This window comes from Artemia sp. Qi Xiang Cuo, chromosome 18 (genome assembly GCF_049724085.1).
Source record: "Artemia sp. Qi Xiang Cuo chromosome 18, ASM4972408v1, whole genome shotgun sequence".
Lineage (NCBI taxonomy): Eukaryota > Metazoa > Arthropoda > Branchiopoda > Anostraca > Artemiidae > Artemia > Artemia sp. Qi Xiang Cuo.
The window spans coordinates 26,171,972-26,197,411 of NC_142811.1; the positions used below are offsets into that span (position 1 = coordinate 26,171,972).

General features: G+C 31.9%; 1 protein-coding gene across 1 annotated transcript in view; it reads left to right on the forward strand.

The window, feature by feature from the left end:
- LOC148941371 (uncharacterized) overlaps window positions 1-25,170 on the forward strand; it is a 149,786-nt gene extending 124,616 nt beyond the window's left edge. Inside the window, exon 7 of the mRNA XM_089104157.1 lies at window positions 24,725-25,170. Within this exon, the coding sequence (XP_088960283.1) occupies window positions 24,725-25,092 (368 nt within the window). The 3' untranslated portion in view covers window positions 25,093-25,170. The remainder of the gene's footprint in view (window positions 1-24,724) is intronic.
- The last annotated feature ends 270 nt before the right edge of the window (window positions 25,171-25,440 follow it).

The following is a 25,440-nucleotide window of genomic DNA, read 5'->3' on the forward strand; positions in this document are numbered from 1 at the left end:
CAGATACATCGAATAAAATTGATAAAATATAAGAGTCAGAGTGAATAAATTTTTTTATCACCATCCTTTATCATATAAATCAAATAAAATAGACAAAATCTAAATTTCAGAATGAATAAATGCTTTAACAACATCTTTTATCGGATATTTCGGATAAAATTGACAAAATCTAAGTATCAGAATGACTAAATTCTATATCAGCATCCTTTTCTCGGATACATAGAATAAAATTGACAAATTCAGAATTAATAAATCGAAATAAATCTAAATTTCAGAATGAATAAATTCAGTATCAACATCCTTTGTCGGATATGTCGGATAAAATTGACAAAATCTAAGTATCAGAGTGAATAATATTTTTATCAACATCCTTTGCCAGATGCATCGAATAAAATTGATAAAATATAAGAGTCAGAGTGAATAAATTTTTGTATCAACATCTTTTGTCAGATACATCAAATAAAATTGACAAAATCTAAATTTCAGAACGAATAAATGCTTTAACAACATCCTTTATCGGATATGTCAGATAAAATTGACAAAATTTAAGTATCAGCGTGACTAAATTCTATATCAACATCCTTTTCTCGGATACATAGGATAAAATTGACAAATTCTAAGTGTTAGAGTGAATAAATTTTTTTATCAACATCCTTTGCAGATACATCGGATAAAATTGACAAAATCTAAATATCAGAATGAATAAATTCATTATCAACATCCTTTGTCGGATATGTCGGATAAAATGGACAAAATCTAAGTATCAGAGTGAATAATTTTTTTTATCAACATCCTTTGCCAGATACATCGAATAAAATTGATAAAATATAAGTGTCAGAGTGAATAAATTCATTTATTAACATCCTTTGACAGATACATCAAATAAAATTGACAAAATCTAAATTTCAGAATGAATAAATGGTTTAACAACATCCTTTATCGGATATGTCGCATAAAATTGACAAAATCTAAGTATCAGAGTGACTAAATTCTATATTAACATCCTTTTCTCGGATACATAGGATAAAATTAACAAATTCTAAGTGTTAGAGTGAATAATTTTTTTTTTATCAACATCCATTGCCAGATACATCGGATAAAATTTACATAATCTAAGTATCAGAGTGAATAAATTCCTTATCAACATCCTTTGTCGGATATGTCGGATAAAATTGACAAAATATAAGTATCAGAGTGACTAATTTTTTTTATCAACATCCTTTTCCAGATACATCGAATAAAATTAATAAAATATAAGTGTCAGAGTGAACAAGTTTTTTTTATCAACATCCTTTTTCAGATACATCGAATAAAAATTGACAAAATCTAAATATCAGAATGAATAAATGCTTTAACATCATCTTTTATTGGATATGTCGGATAAAATTGACAAAATCTAAGTATCAGAGTGATTAAATTCTACATCAACATCCTTCTCTCGGATACATAGATTAAAATTGATAAAATCTAAGTGTTAGAGTTAATATTTTTTTTATCAACATCCTTTGCCAGTTACATCGGATAAAATTGACAAAATATAAGTGTCAGAGTGAATATATTCATTATCAACATCCTTTGTCGGATGTGTCGGATAAAATTGATAAAATCTAAGTATCAGATTGATCAAATTCTATACCGACATCCCTTTCTCGGGTACATGGGATAAAATTGACAAAATCTAAGTATTAGATTGATTATGTGCCAGAGTGAATAAATTCATTATCAACATCCTTTGTCGGGTATGTCGGATAAAATTGATAAAATATAAGTATCAGAGTGATTAAATTCCATATCAACATCATTTTCTCGAATACATGGGATAAAAGTGACAAAATCTAAGTATCAGAATGAATAAATGCTTTATCAACATTCTTTAAATGTATTATCACCATCATTTGGTGCCTATATCGGATAAAATTGACAAAATCTAAGTATCAAATTGATTAAATTCTATATCAACATCCCTTTCTCGGGTACATGGGATAAAATTGACAAAATCTAAGTATTAGAGTGAATAATTTATTTTTTATCAAAATCTTTTATCAGTTACAACAATTATAATTAACAAAATCTAAATATCAGAGTGAATAAATGCTTTTTCAGCATCCTGATAAAAGATGTTGATAAAAAATAAATTATTCACTCTGATACTTAGATTTTGTCAATTTTATCCAATGTACCCGAGAAAGGGATGTTGATATAGAATTTAATCAATCTGATACTTAGATTCTTTTCAATTTTATCCCATGTACCCGAGAAAGGGATGTTGATATAGAATTTAATCAATCTGATACTTAGATTTTGTCAATTTTATTCGATATAGGCGCCAAATGATGGTGATAATGCATTTAAAGGATGTTGATACAGCATTTATTCACTCTGATACTTAGATTTTGTCAATTTTATCCCATATATCCGAGAAAATGATGTTGATATGGAATTTAATCTCTCTGATACTTAGATATTATCAATTTTATCCGACACATCCGAAAAAGGATGTTGATAATGAATTTATTCACTCTGACACTTAGATTTTGTCAATTTTATCCGATGTAACTGGCAAAGGATGTTGACAAAAAAAATATTCACTCTAACACTTAGATTTTGTCAATTTTAATCTATGTATCCGAGAGAAGGATGTTGATGTAGAATTTAATCACTCTGATACTCAGATTTTGTCAATTTTATCCAACATATCTGATAAAAGATGATGATAAAGCATTCATTCATTCTGATATTTAGATTTTGTCAATTTTTATTCGATGTATCCGACAAAGGATGTTGATAAAAGGAACTCGTTCACTCTGACACTTATATTTTATCAATTCTATTCGATATATCTGGCAAAGGATGTTGATAAAAAAAATATTCACTCTGATACTTAGATTTTGTCAATTTTATCCAACATATCCGACAAAGGATGTTGATAATGAATTTATTCACTCTGATACTTAGATTTTGTCAATTTTATCCGTTGTATCTGGCAATGGGTGTTGATAAAAAAAATTATTCACTCTAACACTTAGAATTTGTCAATTTTATCCTATATATCCGAGAAAAGGATGTTGATATAGAATTTAGTCACTCTGATACTTAGATTTTGTCAATTTTATCCGACATATCCGATAAAAGATGTTGTTAAAGCATTTATTCATTCTGAAATTTAGATTGTGTCAATTTTGTTTGATGCATCTGTCAAAGGATGTTGATAAAAAAAAAATCTTCACTCTGATACTTAGATTTTTTCAATTTTATCCGACATATCCGACAAAGGATGTTGATAATGAATTTATTCATTCTGAAATATAGATTTTGTCATTTTTATCCGATGTATCTGGCAAAGGATGTTGATAAAAAAAAATTATTCACTCTAACACTTAGAATTTGTCAATTTTATACTATGTATCCGAGAAAAGGATGTTGATATTGAATTGATGTTGATGTTGAGTCACTCTGATACTTAGATTTTGTCAATTTTATCTGACGTATCTGATAAAGGATGTTGTTAAAGCATTTATTCATTCTGAAATTTAGATTTTGTCAATTTTATTTGATGTATCTGACAAAGGATGGTGATAAAAAAATTTATTCACTCTGACACTTATATTTTATCAATTTTATTCGATGTATCTGGCAAAGGATGTTGATAAAAAAAAAATTATTCACTCTGATACTTAGATTTTGTCAATTTTATCCGACATATCCGACAAAGGATGTTGATACTGAATTTATTCATTCTGAAATTTAGATTTTTTCAATTTTATTTGATGTATCTGACAAAGGATGTTGATAAAAAAATTTATTCACTCTGACGCTTAGATTCTGTCAATTTTATCCTATGTATCCGAGAAAAGGATGTTGATATAGAATTTAGTCACTCTGATACTTAGATTTTGTCAATTTTATCCGATGTATCTGGCAAAGGATGTTGATAAAAAAAAATTAATCACTAACACTTAGAATTTGTTCATTTTATCCTATGTATCCGAGAAAAGGATGTTGATATAGAATTTAGTCACTCTGATACTTACATTTTGCCAATTTTATCTAACTTATCCGATAAAGGATGTTGTTAACGCATTTAATCATTCTGGAATTAGATTTTGTCAATTTTATTTGATGTATCTGACAAAGGATGTTGATAAAAAAAATTTATTCACTCTGACACTTATATTTTATCAATTTTATCCCATGTACCCGAGAAAGGGATGTTGATATAGAATTTAATCAAGCTGATACTTAGATTTTTTTTCAATTTTATCCCATATACCCGAGAAAGGGATGTTGATATAGAATTTAATCAATCTGATACTTAGATTTTGTCAATTTTATCCGACATATCCGACAAAGGATGTTGATAATGAATTTATTCACTCTGAAACTTAGATTTTGTCAATTTTATCCGATTTAACTGGCAAAGGATGTTGACAAAAAAATATTCACTCTAACACTTAGATTTTGTCAATTTTAATCTATGTATCCGAGAGAAGGATGCTGATGAAGAATTTAATCACTCTGATGCTTAGATTTTGTAGATTTTATGCAACATATCCGATAAAAGATGACGTTAAAGCATTTATTCATTCTGATATTTAGATTTTGTCAATTTTTATTCGATGTATCCGACAAAGGATGTTGATAAAAAAAAAACTCGTTCACTCTGACACTTATATTTTATCAATTTTATTCGATGTATCTGGCAAAGGATGTTGATAAAAAAATATTCACTCTGATACTTAGATTTTTTCAATTTTATCCGACATATCCGACAAAGGATGTTGATAATGAATTTATTCACTCTGATACTTAGATTTTGTCAATTTTATCCAATGTATCTGGCAATGGGTGTTGATAAAAAAAAATTATTCACTCAACACTTAGAATTTGTCAATTTTATCCTATGTATCTGAGAAAAGGATGTTGATATAGAATTTAGTCACTCTAATACTTAGATTTTGTCAATTTTATGCGACATATCCGATAAAGGATGTTTTCAAAGCATTTAGTCATTCTGAAATTTAGATTTTGTCAATTTTATTTGATGTATCTGTCAAAGGATGTTTATTTAAAAAATTTTATTCACTCTGATACTTAGATTTTGTCGATTTTATCCGACATATCCGACAAAGGATGTTGATAATGAATTTATTCATTCTGAAATTTAGATTTTGTCAATTTTATCCGATGTATCTGGCAAAGGATGTTGATAAAAAAAATTTATTCACTCTAACACTTAGAATTTGTCAATTTTATACTATGTATCCGAGAAAAGGATGTTGATATTGAATTGATGTTGATGTTGAGTCACGCTGATACTTATATTTTGTCAATTTTATCTGACATATCCGATAAAGGATATTGTTAAAGCATTTATTCATTCTGAAATTTAGATTTTGTCATTTTTTTTTATGTTTCTGACAAAGGATGTTGATAAAAAAAATTTTATTCACTCCGGCACTTATATTTTATCAATTTTATTCGATTTATCTGGCAAAGGATGTTGATAAAAAAATTTATTCACTCTGAAACTTAGATTCTGTCAATTTTATCCTATATATCCGAGAAAAGAATGTTGATATAAAATTGAGTCACTCTGATACTTAGATTTTGTCAATTTTTTCCGATGTATCTGGCAAAGGATGTTGATAAAAAAAAATTAATTTCTCTAACACTTAGAATTTGTCAATTTTATCCTATGTATCCGAGAAAAGGATGTTGATATAGAATTTAGTCACTCTGATACTTAGATTTTGCCAATTTTATCTAACATATCCGATAAAGGATGTTGTTAACGCATTTATTCATTCTGAAATTTAGATTTGTCAATTTTATTTGATGTATCTGTCAAAGGATGTTGATAAAAAAAAATTTATTCACACTGACACTTATATTTGAGCAATTTTATTCCATGTATCTGGAAAAGTAAGTTGATAAAAAAAATATTCACTCTAATGATTGGATTTTGTTAATTGTATCCGTTATATCTGAGCAAGGATGTTGATAATGATCTTATTCATTCGAAAATTTAGATTTTGTCAATTTTATTTGATGTATCTGACAACGGATGTTGATAAAAAATTTATTCACCCTGACACTTAGATTCTGTCAATTTTATCCTATGTATCCGAGAAAAGGATGTTAATATAGAATTTAGTCACTCTGATACTTATATTTTGTCAATTTTATCCGACATATTCGATAAAGGATGTTGTTAAATTATTTATTCGTTCTTAAATTTAGAGTGTTTCAATTTTATTTGATTTATCCGACATAGTGTGTTGATAAAAAAAATTTATTCCCTCTGATACTTATATTCTATCAATTTTATTCGATGTATATGGAAAAGGATGTTGATAAAAAAAATTTTCACTCTGATACTTAGATTTTGTCAATTTTATCCGACATATCTGACAAAGGATGTTGATAATGAATTTATTCATTCTGATACTTAGATTTTTTCAATTTTATCCGATGTATCCGGCAAAGGATGTTGATAAAAAAAAATTTATTCACTCTAACACTTAGAATTTGTCAATTTTATCCGATGTGTCTATAACAAGGACGTTGATGTACGATTTAGTCACACTGATGCTTAGATTATGTCAATTTTATCCGACATATCCGATAAAGAATGTTGTTAAAGATATTATTTATTCTGAAATTTAGATTTGGTTAATTATATTTGATGTATCTGACAAAGGATGTTGATAAAAAAAAATTTATTCACTCTGACACTTATATTTTGTCAATTTTATCCGATGTATCTGACAAAAGATGTTGATAAAAAAAATTTATTCACTCTAACACTTAGATTTTGTCAACTTTTCCGATGTATCCGAGAAATGGATGTTCATATAGAATTTAATCACTCTTATGCTTAGATTTTGTGAAATTGCTGTATTGGCTGTCTAGGAAGCGACTTCAATCGATAATGAATATTAATAAAGAATTTGTTCCTTATTTTCCTTATTTTCATAATTTCCTGAATTAAATTTCTGTATTGTGTATCCAAGAGGTGAATTCAAGAAAGAGTTTGTTACTTACTTACTTACTTACAATTTTTTCATAATGACATTTCCAACAACAGATGTTGATAGATGTATAGATGTCTGCAAATTCCTTTTCTTACATCTTCGATATTTTAATAGACATTCTAAACGTTTGATATGCTAGCATACTCTAAAAATGATGCACACATAACAATGTAATATATAATATATTTTTAATGAAATAATGCTATGTAGAATATTAATACAAAAATATATTATGATACATTATTAATATCAATAATCAACTTTGGACATTTTGAATCTGTTCCATAAAATAGTTCATCATGTTCTCTCTTGATATTTTAGCTATTGAGGGGTTGGAGGAGGGGTTGCACCCTCCTCAATACTTTGCTCTTTATGCCAAAGTTTGACTATTTTTTCCCAATTTCTTAAGAACACCTCCTGAAACACAAGGGCCGTTTAATTTGAATAGGAAACATTTTTTTAATAGCTAAAAACTTGTGCTAAAGCTGCCTGGGGGCTCAGGACCATAAGTTATTGAAGGTGCCATTGCTTACAGGTGGATTTGTATTTGGGCTAAAAGGAGGGAACGCTTGATCTCAGCCTTCGTTCCAGCTTGACACCTACAGGGTTTGTTTCCTGGGCCAAGAGGATCATTCCTATTTACTGGAAGATCGAGGATGTTAGGGAAATAGAACAAAAACTTTTTGTCCTTGATTAGTCTGAAGCTTACAACTGAAAGTCCCTGGGCCAAGGGGAAACTAATGTACAGAAAACTGGGTTCGGGGCACAGGTCGTCCAAAACACACCACAAAACGGTTTTTACGATTGGCTTGAAGCTGTCCCAATTGGGGCACTTTCAACCTAAAAGCAAAAAAAGGAAAGAACTATTGCTTATCTAAAAATCACGCCAAAAAAGAGCTAAAAAAATATTGGTTTCCGAACGGTTTGAAACTTACTCATGTATGATTCTGGGCTAAGGGGACCCTATTGCAGAAAAAAATGGATTGGAGGCAAGGACCCCATTTTATGTGCTAAAGAATTATCTGTACGAATGGGTTAAATTTTTGTGGCAGAAAGTCCCTGGGCGAAGAGGACCGAAAAATTGGAAAAATATGGGCTCACCTAGAAACAAGGCCCGGAAAAGGGCCAAAAACTTTTGTTTCCGAACGGCATGTAGCTTAAAACCCCAAATATAAATCCACCTGTAAGCAATGGCAACTTCAATAACTTATGGTCCTGGGCCCCCAGGCACCTTTAGCACAAGATTTAGCTATTAAAAAAATGTTTCCTATTCAAATTAAACGGCCCTTGTGTTTCAGGAGGTGTTCTTAAGAAATTGGGAAAAAATATTCAAACTTTGGTGTAAAGAGCAAAGTATTGAGGAGGGTGCAACCCCTTCATTTGCGGAATAATTTCTCTTCGTTTTGAGTTTTAATGTTGCTCCTTGCTTTCTGTTGAAAAAACTTTTTTTTTGTCTAATTTCTGATATTTTTTCAAAATAATGCCGGTAAATCTGTCTCACTCTTTATGAAAAATTCCGTCCCCTCGCAGGAAACTCCTCCATAGAAAGCTCCTCTCACGAAAACGACACTACCTAGTCTATTGCATGTGTTAAATCAGTATTTTTTACACAGTGGAACGATAAACACATAAGTCATATCTTTAAAAAAGTGAAGATGGAACATTTTAATAAAGTGTGTTCACATGAAAATGTTCTTCTAGCATTGGACGCCGACAAGGAGAATTATTTAAACTATGAAACAAGTACAAGTGGTAGCACTATTGGAAATGTATGCATACATTGTCATGACAGTAAGGAATTAAATTTCTTTGGAGTACCGAAAAAATTCAACTCTTATGTTGGTGGATATACGAGATTGAGATCTCCAGATATGATTGCACTCAAAGAGAATGCCAACTTAAAAATAATTGTTAATGATAGAGGACAACTCCTTGCAAATGTTGCAGATAGCAAATCAGCTACTGATACATACTATCGTCAGATTTCGGGTATTAGCATTCAACGGAAAATCAAAGCAAGAAAGGCTTGCTTTTCAAATAATTTTATAAACCATGTATTCTCTACGTGCCGAAACCGTTACCTGTGTAAAAATAATGTGATAATAGACAGTGAAATTGTCAGAAAAATAAAAAGGGCAATGGCAGAAAATATCACTATGGAATATAAAGATGATACGATGAAAAACAAAGTACCAGCAAACGTTACTGCCATTGATCAAGCTGTCAATGAACCAAATAATACCGAAGACAAAAAGTATATTGAGCCTGTAGATGACACACCAGTAAAAGTTGTGTATGACTCAAAATGGAACGATGATTATTCTATTGATTGTGAGCTAAGAGAAGACAATTGCTATAATATCAAGAGATAACATGGTGATCTATTTCATGGAACAGATTCAAAATGTCCAAAGCTGATCATTGGTATTAATAATGTATCATAATATATTTTTGTATTAATATTCTACATAGCATTATTTCATTAAAAATATATTATACATTACATTGTTATGTGTTAATTGTTTTTAGAATATGCTTGCATATCAAACGTTTAGAATGTCTATTAAAACATCCGAGATGTAAGAAAAGGAATTTGCATACATCTATTGTCAGACACAAGGGAAAACATTGACAAAATCTAGGTATCAGAATAAATAAATTCTTTATCAACATCCGTTGTTGGATATTTTATTATGAAAAAATTGTAAGTAAGTAAGTAACAAACTCTTTCTTGAATTCACCTCTTGGATACACAATACAGAAATTTAATTCCGGAAACTATGAAAAAAAAATGGAACAAATTCTTTATTAACATTCATTATCGATTGAAGTCGCTTCCTAGACAGCCAATACCATAATTTCACAAAATCTAAGTATAAGAGTGATTAAATTCTGTATCAACATCCATTTCTCGGATACATCGGAAAAGTTGACAAAATCTAAGTGTTAGAGTGAATAAATTTTTTTTTTATCAATATCTTTTGTCAGATACATTGGATAAAATTGACAGAATCTAAGTGTCAGAGTTAATAATTTTTTTATCAATATCCTTTGTCAGAAACATAAATAAAATTGACAAAATCTAAATTTCAGAATGAATAAATGCTTTAACAACAATCTTTATCGGATATGTCGGATAAAATTGACAAAATCTAAGTATCAGAGTGAAAAAATTCTATATCAACATCCTTTTCTCAGATACATAGGATAACATTTACAAATTCTAAGTGTTAGAGTGAATAATTTTTTTTTATCAACATCCTTTGTCAGATACATCGGATAAAATTGACAAAACCTAAGTATCGAAGTGAATAAATTCATTATCAACATCCTTTGTCGGATATGTTGGATAAAATTGACAAAATATCAGTCTCAGAGCAATTATTTTTTTTTATCAACATAATTTGCCGAATAGATCGGATAAAATTCACACAATATAAGTGGTATATATAATAATTTTTTTTTTATCAAAATACGTTGACGTATATATCAAATTAAATTGACAAAAATCGAATTGTAAGAATGAATAAATGCTTTAAAAACATCCTTTATCGGATATGTCGGATAAAATTGACAAAATCTTAGTATCAGAGTGACTAAATTCCTTATCAACATCCTTTTTTAGAATAGAATAGAATAGAATATGATTTATTGGCTAAAATAGCACAAAAGCTAGAATAAGCACTTCAGAATTACCATAACAAAACAAATGTTATGGGATAAACATAAAACAAAAAATTGAATCAATAATAAAACAGATGTTAGGGGAAAAGTTATATCAATTATTAAAATAGGAAACAAAATAGGGGACAAAAGAGTTTTTGTATCTCATGGTCAACATTTGGGGATAGAGGTTCAGTTGGGTATTTGGAGCTCTAAGAGCATTGCGCCTTGTATTAGGAAGGGTTGGGGGATTTTCTTTAAAGGGAGGGAGAAAACGTCGATGATAGTCAGAATTAAGGCACTTTATTGGATATATAGGATAAAATTGACAGAATTTAAGTGTCAGAGTGAAAATTTTTTCATCAACATCCGTTGTCAGATACGTCAAATAAAATTGAAAAAATCTAAATTTCAGAATGAATAAATTCATTATCAACATTCTTTGTCGGATATGTCAGATAAAATTGACAAAATCTAAGTATCAAAGTTAGTAATTTTCTTATCAACATCCTTTGCCAGATACTTCAAATAAAATTGATGAAATATAAGTGTCAGAGTGAATAAATTTTTTTATCAAGATCCTTTGTCAGATACATCAAATAAAATTGACAAAATCTAAATTTCAGAATGAATAAATGCTTTAACAACATCCTTTATCGAATATGTCAGATAAAATTGACAAAATTTAAGTATCAGAGTGACTAAATTCTATATCAACATCCTTTTCTCGGATACAAAGGATAAAATTGACAAATTCTAAGTGTTAGAGTGAATAATTTTGTTTTATCAACATCTTTTGCAGATACATCGGATAAAATTGACAAAATCTAAATTTCAGAATGAATAAATTCATTATCAACATCCTTTGCCAGATACATCGAATAAAATTGATAAAATATAAGTGTCAGAGTGAATAAATTTTTTTATCAACATCCTTTGACAGATACATCAAATAAAATTGACAAAATCTAAATTTCAGAATGAATAAATGCTTTAACAACATCCTTCATTGGATATGTCGCATAAAATTAACAAAATCTAAGTATCAGAATGACTAAATTCTATATCAACATCCTTTTCTCGGATACATAGGATAAAATTGACAAATTCTAAGTGTTAGATTGAATACATTTTTTTATCAACATCCATTGCCAGATACATCGGATAAAATTGACAAAATCTAAGTATCACAGTGAATAAATTCATTATCAACATCCTTTGTCGGATATGTCAGATAAAACTGACAGAATCTAAGTATCAGAGTGATTAAATTCTATATCAACATCCCTTTCTCGGATACATGGGATAAAATTAACCAAATCTAAGCATCAGAGTGAATAAATGATTTATAAACATCCTTGAAATGCATTATCAACATCATTTGTCGGCTATATCGGATAAAATTGACAAAATCTAAGTATCAGATTGATTAAATTCTATATCAACATCCCTAAAATCTAAGTATCAGAGTGAATAAATGCTTTATCAATATCCCTTAAATGCATTATCAACATCACATGTCAGATACATCGGATAAAATTGACAAAATCTAAGTACAAAATCATAAAATTGACAAAATCTAAATTTCAGAATGAATAAATGCTTTAACAACATCCTTTATTGGATATGTCGCATAAACTTGACAAAATCTAAGTATCAGATTAACTAAATTCTATATCAAAATCCTTTTCTCGGATACATAGGATAAAATTGACAAATTCTAAGTGTTAGAGTTAATACATTTTTTTATCAACATCCATAGCCAGATACATCGGATAAAATTGACAAAATCTAAGTATCAGAGTGAATAAATTCATTATCAACATCCTTTGTCGGATATGTCAGATAAAATGGACAAAATCGAAGTATAAGAAGGAATAATTTTTTTTATCAACATCCTTTGTCAGATACATCGAATAAAATTGATAAAATATAAGTTTCAGAGTGAACAAGTTTTTTTTATCAAAATCCTTTGTCGGATACATCGAATAAAAATTGACAAAATCTAAATATCAGAATGAATAAATGCTTTAACATCATCTTTTATTGGATATGTCGGATAAAATTGACAAAATCTAAGTATCTGAGTGATTAAATTCTACATCAACATTCTCTCGGATGCATAGATTAAAATTGACAACATCTAAGTGTTAGAGTGAATATTTTTTTTATCAACATCCTTTGCCAGCTACATCCGATAAAATTGACAAAATCTAAGTGCCAGAGTGAATAAATTCATTTTGTCAACATCCTTTGTCGGATATGTCGGATAAAATTGATAAAATCTAAGTATCAGAGTGATTAAATTCCATATCAACATCATTATCTCGGATACATGGGATAAAATTGACAAAATCTAAGTATCAGAATGAATAAATGCTTTATCAACATTCTTTAAATGTATTATCACCATCATTTGGCGCCTATATCGGATAAAATTGACAAAATCTAAGTATCAGAGTGAATAATTTATTTTTTATCAACATCAATTATCAGTTACAACAATTATAATTAACAAAATCTAAATATAGTAGTGAATAAAATCTATTTCAACATCCTTTGTCGGATATGTTGAATAAAATTGACAAAATCTAAATATCAGAATGAATAAATGCTTTAACAACATCCTTTGTCGGATATGGTGGATAAAATTGACAGAATCTAAGTATCAGAGTTATTAAATTCTATATCAACATCCCTTTCTAGGATACTCGGGATAAAATTGACAAAATCTAAGTATCAGAGTGAATAAATTCATTATCAACATCCTTTGTCGGATATGTCGGATAAAACTGACAGAATCTAAGTATCAGAGTGATTAAATTCTATATCAACATCCCTTTCTTGGATACATGGGATAAAATTGACCAAATCTAAGTATCAGAGTGAATAAATGATTTATCAACATCCTTGAAATGCATTATCAACATCATTTGTCGGCTATATCGGATAAAATTGACAAAATCTAAGTATCAGATTGGTTAAATTCTATATCAACATCCCTAAAATCTAAGTATCAGAGTGAATAAATTCTTTATCAATATCCCTTAAATGCATTATTAACCTCACATTTCAGATACATCGGATAAAATTGACAAAATCTAAGTACAAGAAAGAATAAATTCGTTTTCAAAGTTTTATCGGATACATCAGATAACAGTCATAAAATCCAAGTTCTATCCAAGTTCTTTGATACTTAAATTATGTCAGTTTTATCCGACATATCCGACAAAGGATGTTGATAATGAATTTATTCACTCTGATACTTAGATTTTGTCAATTTTATCCCATGTATCCGAGAATCATCCCATGTTGATATAGAATTTAATAACTCTGATACTTAGATTCTGTCAACTTTATCCAACATATCCGACAAAGGATGTTGTTAAAGCATTTGTTCATTCTGATATTTAAATTTTGTCAATTTTATAACATATCCGACAATGGATGCTGAAAAAGCATTTATTCACTCTGATATTTAGATTTTGTTAATTAGAATTGTTGTAACTGATAAAAGATTTTGATAAGAAATAAATTATTCAATCTAATACTTAGATTTTGTCAATTTTATCCCTTGTACTCGAGAAAGGGATGCTAATAAACGATTCAATCAATCTGATTATTAGATTTTGTCAATTTTGTCCAATGTACCCAAGAAAGGGATGTTGATATAGAATTTAATAATTCTGATACTTAGATTCTATCAATTTTATCCCATGTACCCGAGAAAATGATGTTGATATGGAATTTAATCACTCTGATACTTAGATTTTATTAATTTTATCCGACACATCCGACAAAGGATATTGATAATGAATTTATTCACTCTGACACTTAGATTTTGTCAATTTTATCCGATGTAACTGGCAAAGGATGTTGATAAAAAAAAATTATTCACTCTAACACTTAGATTTTGTCGATTTTAATCTATGTATCCGAGAGAAGGATGTTGATGTAGAATTTAATCCTTCTGATACTTAGATTTTGTCAATTTTATCCAACATATCCGATAAAAGATGATGTCAAAGCATTTATTCATTCTGATATTTAGATTTTTTCAATTTTTATTCGATGTATCCGACAAAGGATGTTGATGAAAAAAAAAACTTGTTCACTCTGACACTTGTATTTTATCAATTTTATTCGATGTATATGGCAAAGAATGTTGTTGAAAAAAAATATTCACTCTGATATTTAGATTTTGTCAATTTTATCCAACATAACCGACAAAGGATGTTGATAATGAATTTATTCACTCTGATACTTAGATTTTGTCAATTTTATCCGTTGTATCTGGCAATGGATGTTGATAAAAAAAAATATTCACTCTAACACTTAGAATTTGTCAATTTTATCCTATGTATCCGAGAAAAGGATGTTGATATTGAATTGATGTTTATGTTGAGTCACTCTGATACTTAGATTTTGTCAATTTTATCCGACATATCCGATAGAGGATGTTGTTAAAGCAATTATTCATTCTGAAATTTAGATTTTGTCAATTTTATTTGATATATCTGACAAAGGATGTTGATAGAAAAATTTATTCACTCTGACACTTAGATTTTGTCAATTTTATCTGATGTATCTGGCAAAGGATGCTGATAAAAATAATTATTCACTCTGATGCTTAGATTTTGTCAACTTTTTCCTATGTATCCGAGAAATGGATGTTTATATAGAATTTAATCACTCTTATACTTAGATTTTGTGAAATTGCTTTATTGGCTGTCTAGGAAGCGACTTCAATCGATAATGAACATTAATAAAGAATTTGTTCATTTTTTTCATAATTTCATGAATTAAATTTCTGTATTGTGTATCCAAGAGGTGAATTCAAGAAAGAGTTTGTTACTTACTTACTTACATTTTTTTCATAATGACTTATCCAACAACGGATGTTGATAAAGAATTTATTCATTCTGATACCTAGATTTTGTCAATGTTATTCCTTGTGTGTGACAATAGATGCATGCAAATTCCTTTTCTTACATCTTCGATGTTGTAATAGACATTCAAAACGCTTGATATGCTAGCTTACTCTAAAAATAATGAGCACATAACAATGCAATACATAATATATTTTTAATGAAATAATGCTATGTAGAATATTAATACAAAAATATATTATGATACATTATTAATATCAATAATCAACTTTGGACATTTCGAATCTGTTCCATAAAATAGTTCACCATGTTCTCTCTTGATATTGTAGCTATTGTCTTCTCTTAGTTCGCAATCAGTAGAATAATCCTTATTCCATTTTGAGTCATACACAACTTTTACTGGCGTGTCATCTACAGGCTCAATATACTTTTTGTCTTTGGTATTATTTGGTTCATTTACTGTTTGATTAATGGCAGTAACGTTTGCTGGTTCTTTGTTTTTATTCAATTCATCTTTTTATTCCTTAGTAATATTTTCTGCCATTGCCCTTTTTATTTTTCTGGCAATTTCACTGTCTATTATCATATTATTTTTACACAGGTAACAGTTTCGGCACGTTTACAAGATATGGTATGATATTAATAGAAGAGTAGGCCTTTCTTTTTTTGATTTTCCGTTGAATGCTAATACCCGAAAACTGACGATAGGATGTATCAGTAGGTAATGTGTTACCTGCAACAGTAGCAAGGAGTTGTCCTCTATCATCAACGATTATTTTAATGTTGGCATTCTCTTTGAGTGCAATCATCTCTGGAGATCTCAATCTCGCATATCCACCAACATAAGAGTTGAATTTTTCGGGTACTCCAAAGAAATTTAATTCCTTACTGTCATGACAATGCATGCATACATTTCCAATAGTGCTACCCCTTGTACTTGTTTCATAGTTTAGGAAGGAAAATAAGGCCATAGAAATGGAACATAGGACTCTACTGAAATGAATAGAAATTATGCCGTATATGAAGGGATTTTCTCCTTCCTTAATGTCTTTCTCTTCACGCTAAAGCTTTTGTCACTTTTAAACAAAATTTCGATTCTAATTAAAGGGCTCTTGTGTTTCAGGAGTCGCTTTTAAAAAATCGGGACAAACAATCAAACTTCAGCGTAAAGAGGAAGGTATTGAGGAGGGGATAGCCACTTTATATACGGAATAATTTCTGTCCGTTTGGAGTTTTAATGTTGCTCCTTACTTTTATTTGAAAAAACGCGTTTTCTTAACTTAATTTCTGATTGTTGTTTAAATAATGCCGGTATATCTGGCTCACTCTCCATGAAAAATTCCCTCCCACGGGAAACTCCTCCTTGGAAAAATTTCTCCCGTATGAAATACACTCCCTCAAAATTTTTTCCGTCAGTTCCATCCTCGCTGAAAATTCTCCCCCCCCCCTTCCGTAAACATTTCTTACAGAAGATTCAGCCTGAAGAATTCTATTTAGAATACTTTCATTTGAAAAATTTTAGGTTCTAATCGTTTTTCTTATCACTCCAGAAACCCCCCTTCCATGGAAATTATTTCCTGGAAATGCAAACATGCAGAAAATTTCCCTCGACAAATTCCCCCGGAACATCTCCACATGCAAAAGTGAATAGGCAAAGACAAAGTAAGACAAACAAAAAGAATTCCGTATAGGAATTCTGTCAAATCTTCCCAGTGTAAAATTTTTCCTGGAAAGTTCAACCCCAGACTTGTCCCTCCACACGGAAAATTATCCGCGTCGAAACCCATCCCAAGCAAAAAATCTCTCATCCCCCCAAAATTGTCTACATACTTCCCAATAACAAATACTATGCGTAAACAATGGGCAAATTTTATAACTTAAAGACCTATCCCCAGGGACTGAAGAGGGGAGGGGCTATGGTATCTCCAAAGGCATAATTTTTCGGAGTTTTCAACTATACTAAACAAAATCCCTATCTCAAAATTATGATCCGACGATTTTGGAGGAAAAGGGACATGGGAGGGGGGCTAGTTGCTCTCCAATCTTTTTGGTTGCTTATAAAGGGCAATAGAATTTTTACTTTCCGTTCAAATGAGCTCTCTCTCAATTTTTTAGGACCATTAGTTTGATATGATCACCCCTGGGGAAAAAAAATAAATAAACACACATATGTGATCTTAGTTCTGATAAAAATAAAAAAATCTACTTGTAGGTAGGGGCTTGAAACCTCAACAATAGGATTCTCTGATACGCTGAATCTGATGGTGTAAGTTCCATTAAGACTCTTTCTTTTTCGAATATCAGGCAAAGTTTTTCACGGTCGTAGCCTTTTATGGGTAACATTAAGCTTAATGAATCTTATATGTTCGGAATCAGCACAATAAGCCGGTTCTTTTTTAAATTAATTAAAAAAAACTTTTTCCACAACATAAGTTTTCAAAGAAAAGTAAAGAACTCCATTAAACAAAAAATAAGCAAGAATAAAATCAAATAATCTACCAAGTGTGAAACTACCACAAATCAGCATCGATAAATAAATGAAGCCCAAAACGAACAGAAATTATAATAATAACCGAATCAAACTCAAAATGAGCAGAAATTAACATTAGTTGGGCTCAAAACCCCTATGGCTTCCCAAAGCCAGAACATAATCTGCACTTTACTGAAAAAATATAAATGTTTTTACTTTTATAACATTAATAAGTCAAATAATATTAACATTTAGATTTCTAAATATCATAATATATGTATATAAAACTGACAATGCGCATTCATTTGTAGTTTTCTTTCAGTAAAGTGCAAATTATGTTCTGGCCTTGGGAAGTCATAGGGGTTTTGAGCCCAACATATATTTAGTTTATGCTCGTTTTGAGTTTGACTTGGTTATTTATTGCAATTTCTGTTCGTTTTGGGTTTCATTTATTTTATCGATGCTGATTTGTGGTAGTTTCATGCTTGGTAGATTATTCGATTTTATTTTTGCTTATTTTTTGTTAAATGGAGTTCTTTACTTTTCTTTGAAAGACTTATTTTGTGGAAAAAGTTTTTTTTATTAATTTCTGTTCGTTTTATATTTACATTGTCTTTTCAGCAAAAAAGAAAATAATACTTTAAATCTTTTCGTTTTTTAAGAATTTATAGTTTGACCTGCTATTTGAATGCTGGCGAAAATGTTTCAGTAATTTTTAACAACATATACCCTCTTAAAAACCTAGACACAAATAGTACTGTTTAATTTAGGTTCATACCTCCTCTAGTTGACCTGAAATGGAAAACTTGATATCATTCGCAAAAAAATTTGTTTACTTTGTTTGATAGCTTGGATACACTTATGCTATTTTGATTTGGTTAAATTTTAAGAGTAGAAGCAGCCCCAAAAGTTTGAACATAATATCCACAGTCATTCTTGGGATACTGCAGAGATGCCTTATTGGGACATAGCATTAACACAGTGCATTTCGATTTAATCTTATGGGAACGTTTAGTTTCTAAACATAAAGACAAATGGGAGGGTGGGCGTGAGAGGGGGATTAGTTTCCTTCCAATCACTTTCGACTATTTAAAAGGGCGTCAGCCCTTTCTATTTTCAATCGAATGAGCCCTTTTCGAAGTTCCTACGACAACTCCTTCGATACAAAGTGCCCTGGTCTAAACAACGACAACAAAGATAATAAATTATTCGCACATGGGTCTTTACTATAAAAACCTGAAGCCTTCCAATCACTTTTGACTATTAAAAAGGGTACTAGGCCTTTCGATTTCCAATTGAATGAGCGCTTTTTGAGTTTCTACGACAACACTTCCTATGCACACCTTATATACCCCCAGGGCATAAATTACAACCCTTACCCTAAGGGCTATCTCAAAATTTTGATTGGATGTGTCTGGGAAAATGGTGGGCGTGAGAGGGGCGTTAGTAATACTCCAATCACTTTCAACTATTAAAAAGGGCACTATCCCTTTCAATTCCCAATCAAATGAGCCCTTTTGAAGTTTCTGCGACAACGCTTTCATAAAAAACCTTATATGCCCTCAGGGGATAACAGACAACCCTTGCCCTGAGGGCTGGAGAGGGGGTTGTCATCCTCAAAGACCTAATTTCCAGAACTTTCTACTACGTTGAACAAAATGACTATCTAAAAATTTTGATTGGTTGTGTTTGGGAGAATGGTGGGCGTGAGAGGGAAGTAGATTACCTCCAATCACTTTCAGCTATTAAAAAGGACTCTAGCCCTCTCAATTTCAATTGAATGAGCCCCTTTTGAAGTTTGTACGACAACTCTATCATTTAAAACCTTATATGCCCCAAGGGCATAACATACAACGTTTGCCCTGGGGACTCTGGGAGGTTTGTCATCCTTAAATACATTATTTCCAGAACTTTCAACTACGTTGAGCAAAATGGCTATCTCTATACCTTGATTGAATGTATTTTGAGAAATGGTTGGCGTGAGAGGGGGGTTAATTACTTTCCACTCACTTTCGACTATTAAGAAGAGCAATTTCAATTTTCAATCAAATGAACCCCTTTTGAAGTTTCTACAACGAGTTTCTGTATAAACTATATGCCCCAAGGGCCTAACTTACAACCCTTGCACTGAGTGCTCTGATGGGGTTATCATCCTAAAAGACCTAATTTTCAGAATTTTCGACTACGTTGAACAAAATGGATATCTCAAAATTTTGATTGGATGTGTTTTGGGAAATGGTGGGCGTGATAGGGAGTTTAGTTGCCCTTCAATCACTTTCTACTATTGAAAAGTGCACTAGCCCTTTCAATTTTGAATCGAATGAGCCGTTTTTGGTGTTTTTACAACATCGCTTTCTATAAAAACTTTACATACTCCCAGGGCATAACTTACAACCCTTTCCATGAGGGTTGTTTTTGGGCGGGGAGGTGGGTTGTCATCCTTAAAAACCCAATTTCTAAGACTTTCAACTACGTTGAATCAAATGGCTATCTAAAAATTTCGATTGGATGTGTTTGGGGAAAAGGTGAGCGTGAGAGGGGGGTTAGTTGCCCTCAAATCATTTTCGACGATTAAAAAGGGCACTAGCCCTTTGAATTTCCAATCGAATGAACTCTTTTTCAAGTTTTTACGCCAAAGATTTTAATAAAAACCTTAAATGTCCCCAGGGCATAACTTATATCCCTTGCCCTGAAGACTGTGGGGGGGAGTGTCCTGCTGAAAGGTATAATTTCCTGAACTTTAATTGCGTGGAACAAAATGGCTATCTCAAAATTTTGATGGGATGTGTTTGAAGAAACGGTGGGCGTGGAAGGCGTGTTAGTTGCCTTCCAAATTACTTCCGACTATTAATAAGAGTACTAGCCATTTCAATTTCTAATCGAATGAGCCCTTTTTGAACTATCTACGACAACACATTCTATAAAAAATTTATATGCCCCCAAGGCATAACTTAAAACCCTTGTCCTGAGGGCTGTGAGGGGGTTGTTATCCTCAAAGACCTAATTTCCAGAACTTAAAACTACGTTGAATAAAAAGGTTATATCAAAATTTTGATTGTATGCGTCTGGGGAAAAGATGGACGTGAGAGGGTGGTTAGTTGCCTTCCAATTACTTTCCACTATTAAAAAGGGCACTAGCTCTTTGAATTTCCAATCGAATGGGCTTTTTTGAAGTTTTTACGACAGCTCCTTCTATAAAAACCTTATATGCACCCAGGGCATAACTTACAACCCTTGCCCTGAAGGCTGTGGGGGAGTTTCCTCTTTAAAAAAATATTTCTATCTAGAAATCAACTACACTGAACAAAATGGCTATCTCAGAATTTTGATTGGATTTGATTGGGTGAATGATGGGCGTCGGGAGGGCTAGTAGCCGTTCAATAACTTTTGACTATTAAAAATGGCACTATTCCTTTGAATTCACGATCGAATGAGCCTTTTTTGAAGTCTCTACGACAAAGCCCTCCATAAAAACCTTATATGCCCCCAGGGCCTAACTTACAACCCTTGCCCTGAAGGCCATGGGGGAGCGTCCTCCTCGAAAACATAATTTCTATGTGGAAATCAACTACGCTGAACAAAATGGCTATCTCAAAATTTGGATTGGATGTGCTTGGGAAAAGGTGGGTGAGAGAGGGGGGATAGTTGCCCTCAAATCACTTTTGACTATTAAAAAGGGCACTTGACCTTTGAATTTCCAATCAATTGAGCCCTTTTTCAAGTTTCCTGCCAATCACTTTTGACTATTAAAAATAGGCACAAGCCACTCCAATATCCAATTGAATGAGCTCTTTTCGAAGTTTTTACGACAACTTCTTCAATACGAGGTGCCTTGCTCTACAGGAACAAAAAATAAATGCTATATTGTGACAAAATCGTTATTATATGCCCTCAGGACAAAACTTAAAACCCTTGCCCCGGTTGTGGGGGAATTTCCTCCTCAAAAATATATTTTCTATCTGGAAATCCACTACGCTGAACAAAATGGCTATCTCAAAATTTTGATTGGATGTGTTGGAAGAACTGATGGGCGTGGTGGGGGGATAGTTGCCCTCCAATCACTTTCGACTATTAAAAAGGACACTAGCCCTTCGAATTTCTAATTGAATGAGCCTTTTTTGAAGTTTCGACGACAATGCCTTCTATAAAAACTTTATATGCCCCAGGGCATAACTTAAAACCCTTGCCCCGAGGGTTGTAGGGGAGTGTCATCCTCAAAAACATATTTTCTATTTGGAAATCAACTCTACTGAACAAAATGGCTATCTAAAAATTTTGATTGGATGTGTTTGGGGGAATGATGAACGTGGGGGGGGGCTTCTCTCCCTCCAATCACTTTCGAATATTAAAAAGGGCACTAGCCCTTTGAATTTACAATCGAATGAGCCTGTTTTGAAGTTTTATGACGATGCCTTCTTTAAAAACCATATATATCCCTAGGGAATAACTTAAAACACTTGCCCCGAGGGTTTTGGGGGAGTGTACTCCTCAAAATATATTTTTTATCTGTAAATCAACTACGCTGAACAAAATGGCTATCTCAAAATTTTGATTGTATGTGTTTGGGGGAATGATGGGCGTGGTGGGGGGATAGTTGCCCTCCAATCACTTTCGACTATTAAAAAGTGCACTAGCCCTTCGAATTTCTAATTGAATGAGCCTTTTTTGAAGTTTCGACGACAATGCCTTCTATAAAAACTTTATATGCCCCAGGGCATAACTTAAAACCCTTGCCCCGAGGGTTGTAGGGGAGTGTCATCCTCAAAAACATATTTTCTATCTGGAAATCAACTCTACTGAACAAAATGGCTATCTCAAAATTTTGATTGGATGTGTTTGGGGGAATGATGAACGTGGGGGGGGGGGGGGCTTCTGTCCCGCCAATTACTTTCAACTATTAAAAAGGGCACAAGCCCTTTGAATTTACAATCGAATGAGCCTGTTTTGAAGTTTTTATGACGATGCCGTCTTTAAAAACCATATATGTCCCTAGGGAATAACTTAAAACACTTGCCCCGAGGGTTTCGGGGGAGTGTCCTCTTCAAAATATATTTTTTATCTGGAAATCAACTACGCTGAACAAAATGGCTATCTAAAAATTTTGATTGTATGTGTTTGGGGGAATGATGGGCGTGGGGTGGGGGGGGGGGCTAGTTGCCCTCCATTCACTTTCTACTATTAAAAAGGGCACTAGCCACTCAAATTTCCAATCGAATGAGCCCTTTTCGAAGTTTCTACGATAACTCCTTCGATTCAAAGTGCTCGGGTATGGAGAAGAAAAAAGAAAGAAAAAAAATAATACATTGTGCCCGCATTGTTCTTTACTTAGGCAGCGCTATCGCGCTACCTATGATATTTATTGATATCTAAATTCCGTTTTTAGAGTTTTGATTTCTATCGAGCCGTGTCGCTCCTTTCTCACAGCTCGTCAGCACGAAGTCTTTGATAAACACAAATAGAATTTTTATTCTTGAATCAGCTGTAGACTTGAAAATATTTTTTTTTGTGTTTTTTGCTAAGAACCTGTTTTTGATTTTCACTTACAAAGGAGAAGGGTGTTTCCAAGAGGGGATTGTAAATGTCTGGCTGAAGTTTCCACAGCGATTTCAATGGTGTATTCTATAGCTGCTTCCAATCCTTCTCCCTCCAGATATGACACATAAAGTCCCATTTTTGTCATTTTATAATGTCGTTATCAAGATAAATTTTCAAAACCATGTAGCTGTAAGCATTAGCCTTTAAATGAGCGCTTACGTAGCTTTCTGCCATGTTCCAGTGCCCACCCGGTGCTGGAGAAAACTTTCTCCTTTGTTTAATGAAATGATTGTGCTTCCTTCTGCAGTTGCAGTACGAGCTCCATGAGGTAAAACATGGATTGCTTGATAAAAAAAAGGGGGAAAGAGGACACATCATTGCTGACCCATGCAAAAAGAGTGATTTTTCTTGTTGTTCAAGCCAGGGGGCTGTAAAATTCCTGCATCGGGTTTTCGGCAAAGATGATTCTAATGATATACTTTTCCTTTCGATCCGAAGCCATTTTTAAGGAGTTTCAGAGTGTTTCTTTTTATTAAAACTGTTATTATGTTTTTGGTTACTATAGGTCATGTTCGTTCTTTACTAGGTTGCATCCATCACTGCAAGCATTATCTCCTCCCATAAGAAATGTTTTACCAACGAATGGTTTCATTTATTGTAAAACTTATCAATAGCTTTCAATGCTGTGCTGGGTTCTATCTTAAACTCTTTCCAGATAATAGCCTTGGACTTTCTGACAGCTTGTGGCTCTATTCCAATTGCCAAATGTTTGACGTAAGAACGTTTGTTGTAGAAAAAGCATCATTGACAGGGCTATAGTGGGAATTTTTGTTCGGAGGAGGGGTATTTCTTTCAGTTAGGGCTGGGGAGTGGTTGGATGGTTACAAATAAAACTTTAACAACGCATCAAAAAATTTTGTATCTGCATTTTGTTACAATTTTACGTGTCGTACAAAACTTCTCCTGGGAAACCTAGCCCCACTCTTGGATATTGCATTAATCGTCGATTAATAAATAAAAAATTTAGTTTTATATTTTCATTAAATAAAAAGAGTATTGAAAATAATACTAACAATAGAAAAATATAAAGAAAAGTAAGACATATCTTCTAATTGTCCCTATTTTTGCTTTAGGTCGTGCATTGGGAAGTGTTATTGGTGGCAAATTGATTGGGACAATCGGTCATCGAAACACCTTCAAAGTGATGGCTGTAGCATCTGCTTTCTCAGCAGTTGCCTATTTTCTTTTTCAAGAGCTTTATCTTAAGCGCACGAACAAGGACAGAAATAGGACTGAAACCACTGATGAAAACCAAGGTTGTGAAAACCCAGTTTTTGAAGAGCAAGATGATGAAAATGAAGATACGCTAAAGAAAGTCGCTGATGAGATGATTAATAAGCTAGGTGTTGATTATGAATATGGCACTGGTATTGATAACCCGGCATTGGAGGATAACGAGAAAGAAACGGGGGTGCCTGCTAGTTTGAGTGATAAGGCATAGACATATCGTGTTCAATTGTAACTTTCACGACACCGTATTCCGTCCGATTTTTTTAATAATAAATCTGTAAATAAATAATTTTCTATTATTCAATATGGTGTATTGCTGTTATGTGATTACGTACTATGCTCAAGGGCAAAAATAGAAATATTTTTATCTAAAATGTAGCTTTCAAGCAAATTTAGTTGAAGTTACGAGCTTGAATTGTCTTGCCCAAAGCCGAAGGGTCTATTGGCTCATATTTTTGCGAATTAGCAATTTAAAGACAACTAGCCCTCAAGTGAGTCTATAATCAACATTGAACAGGCAAATTTACATCACAAGAGGAAGGAAGAGAGTAGCAATGAG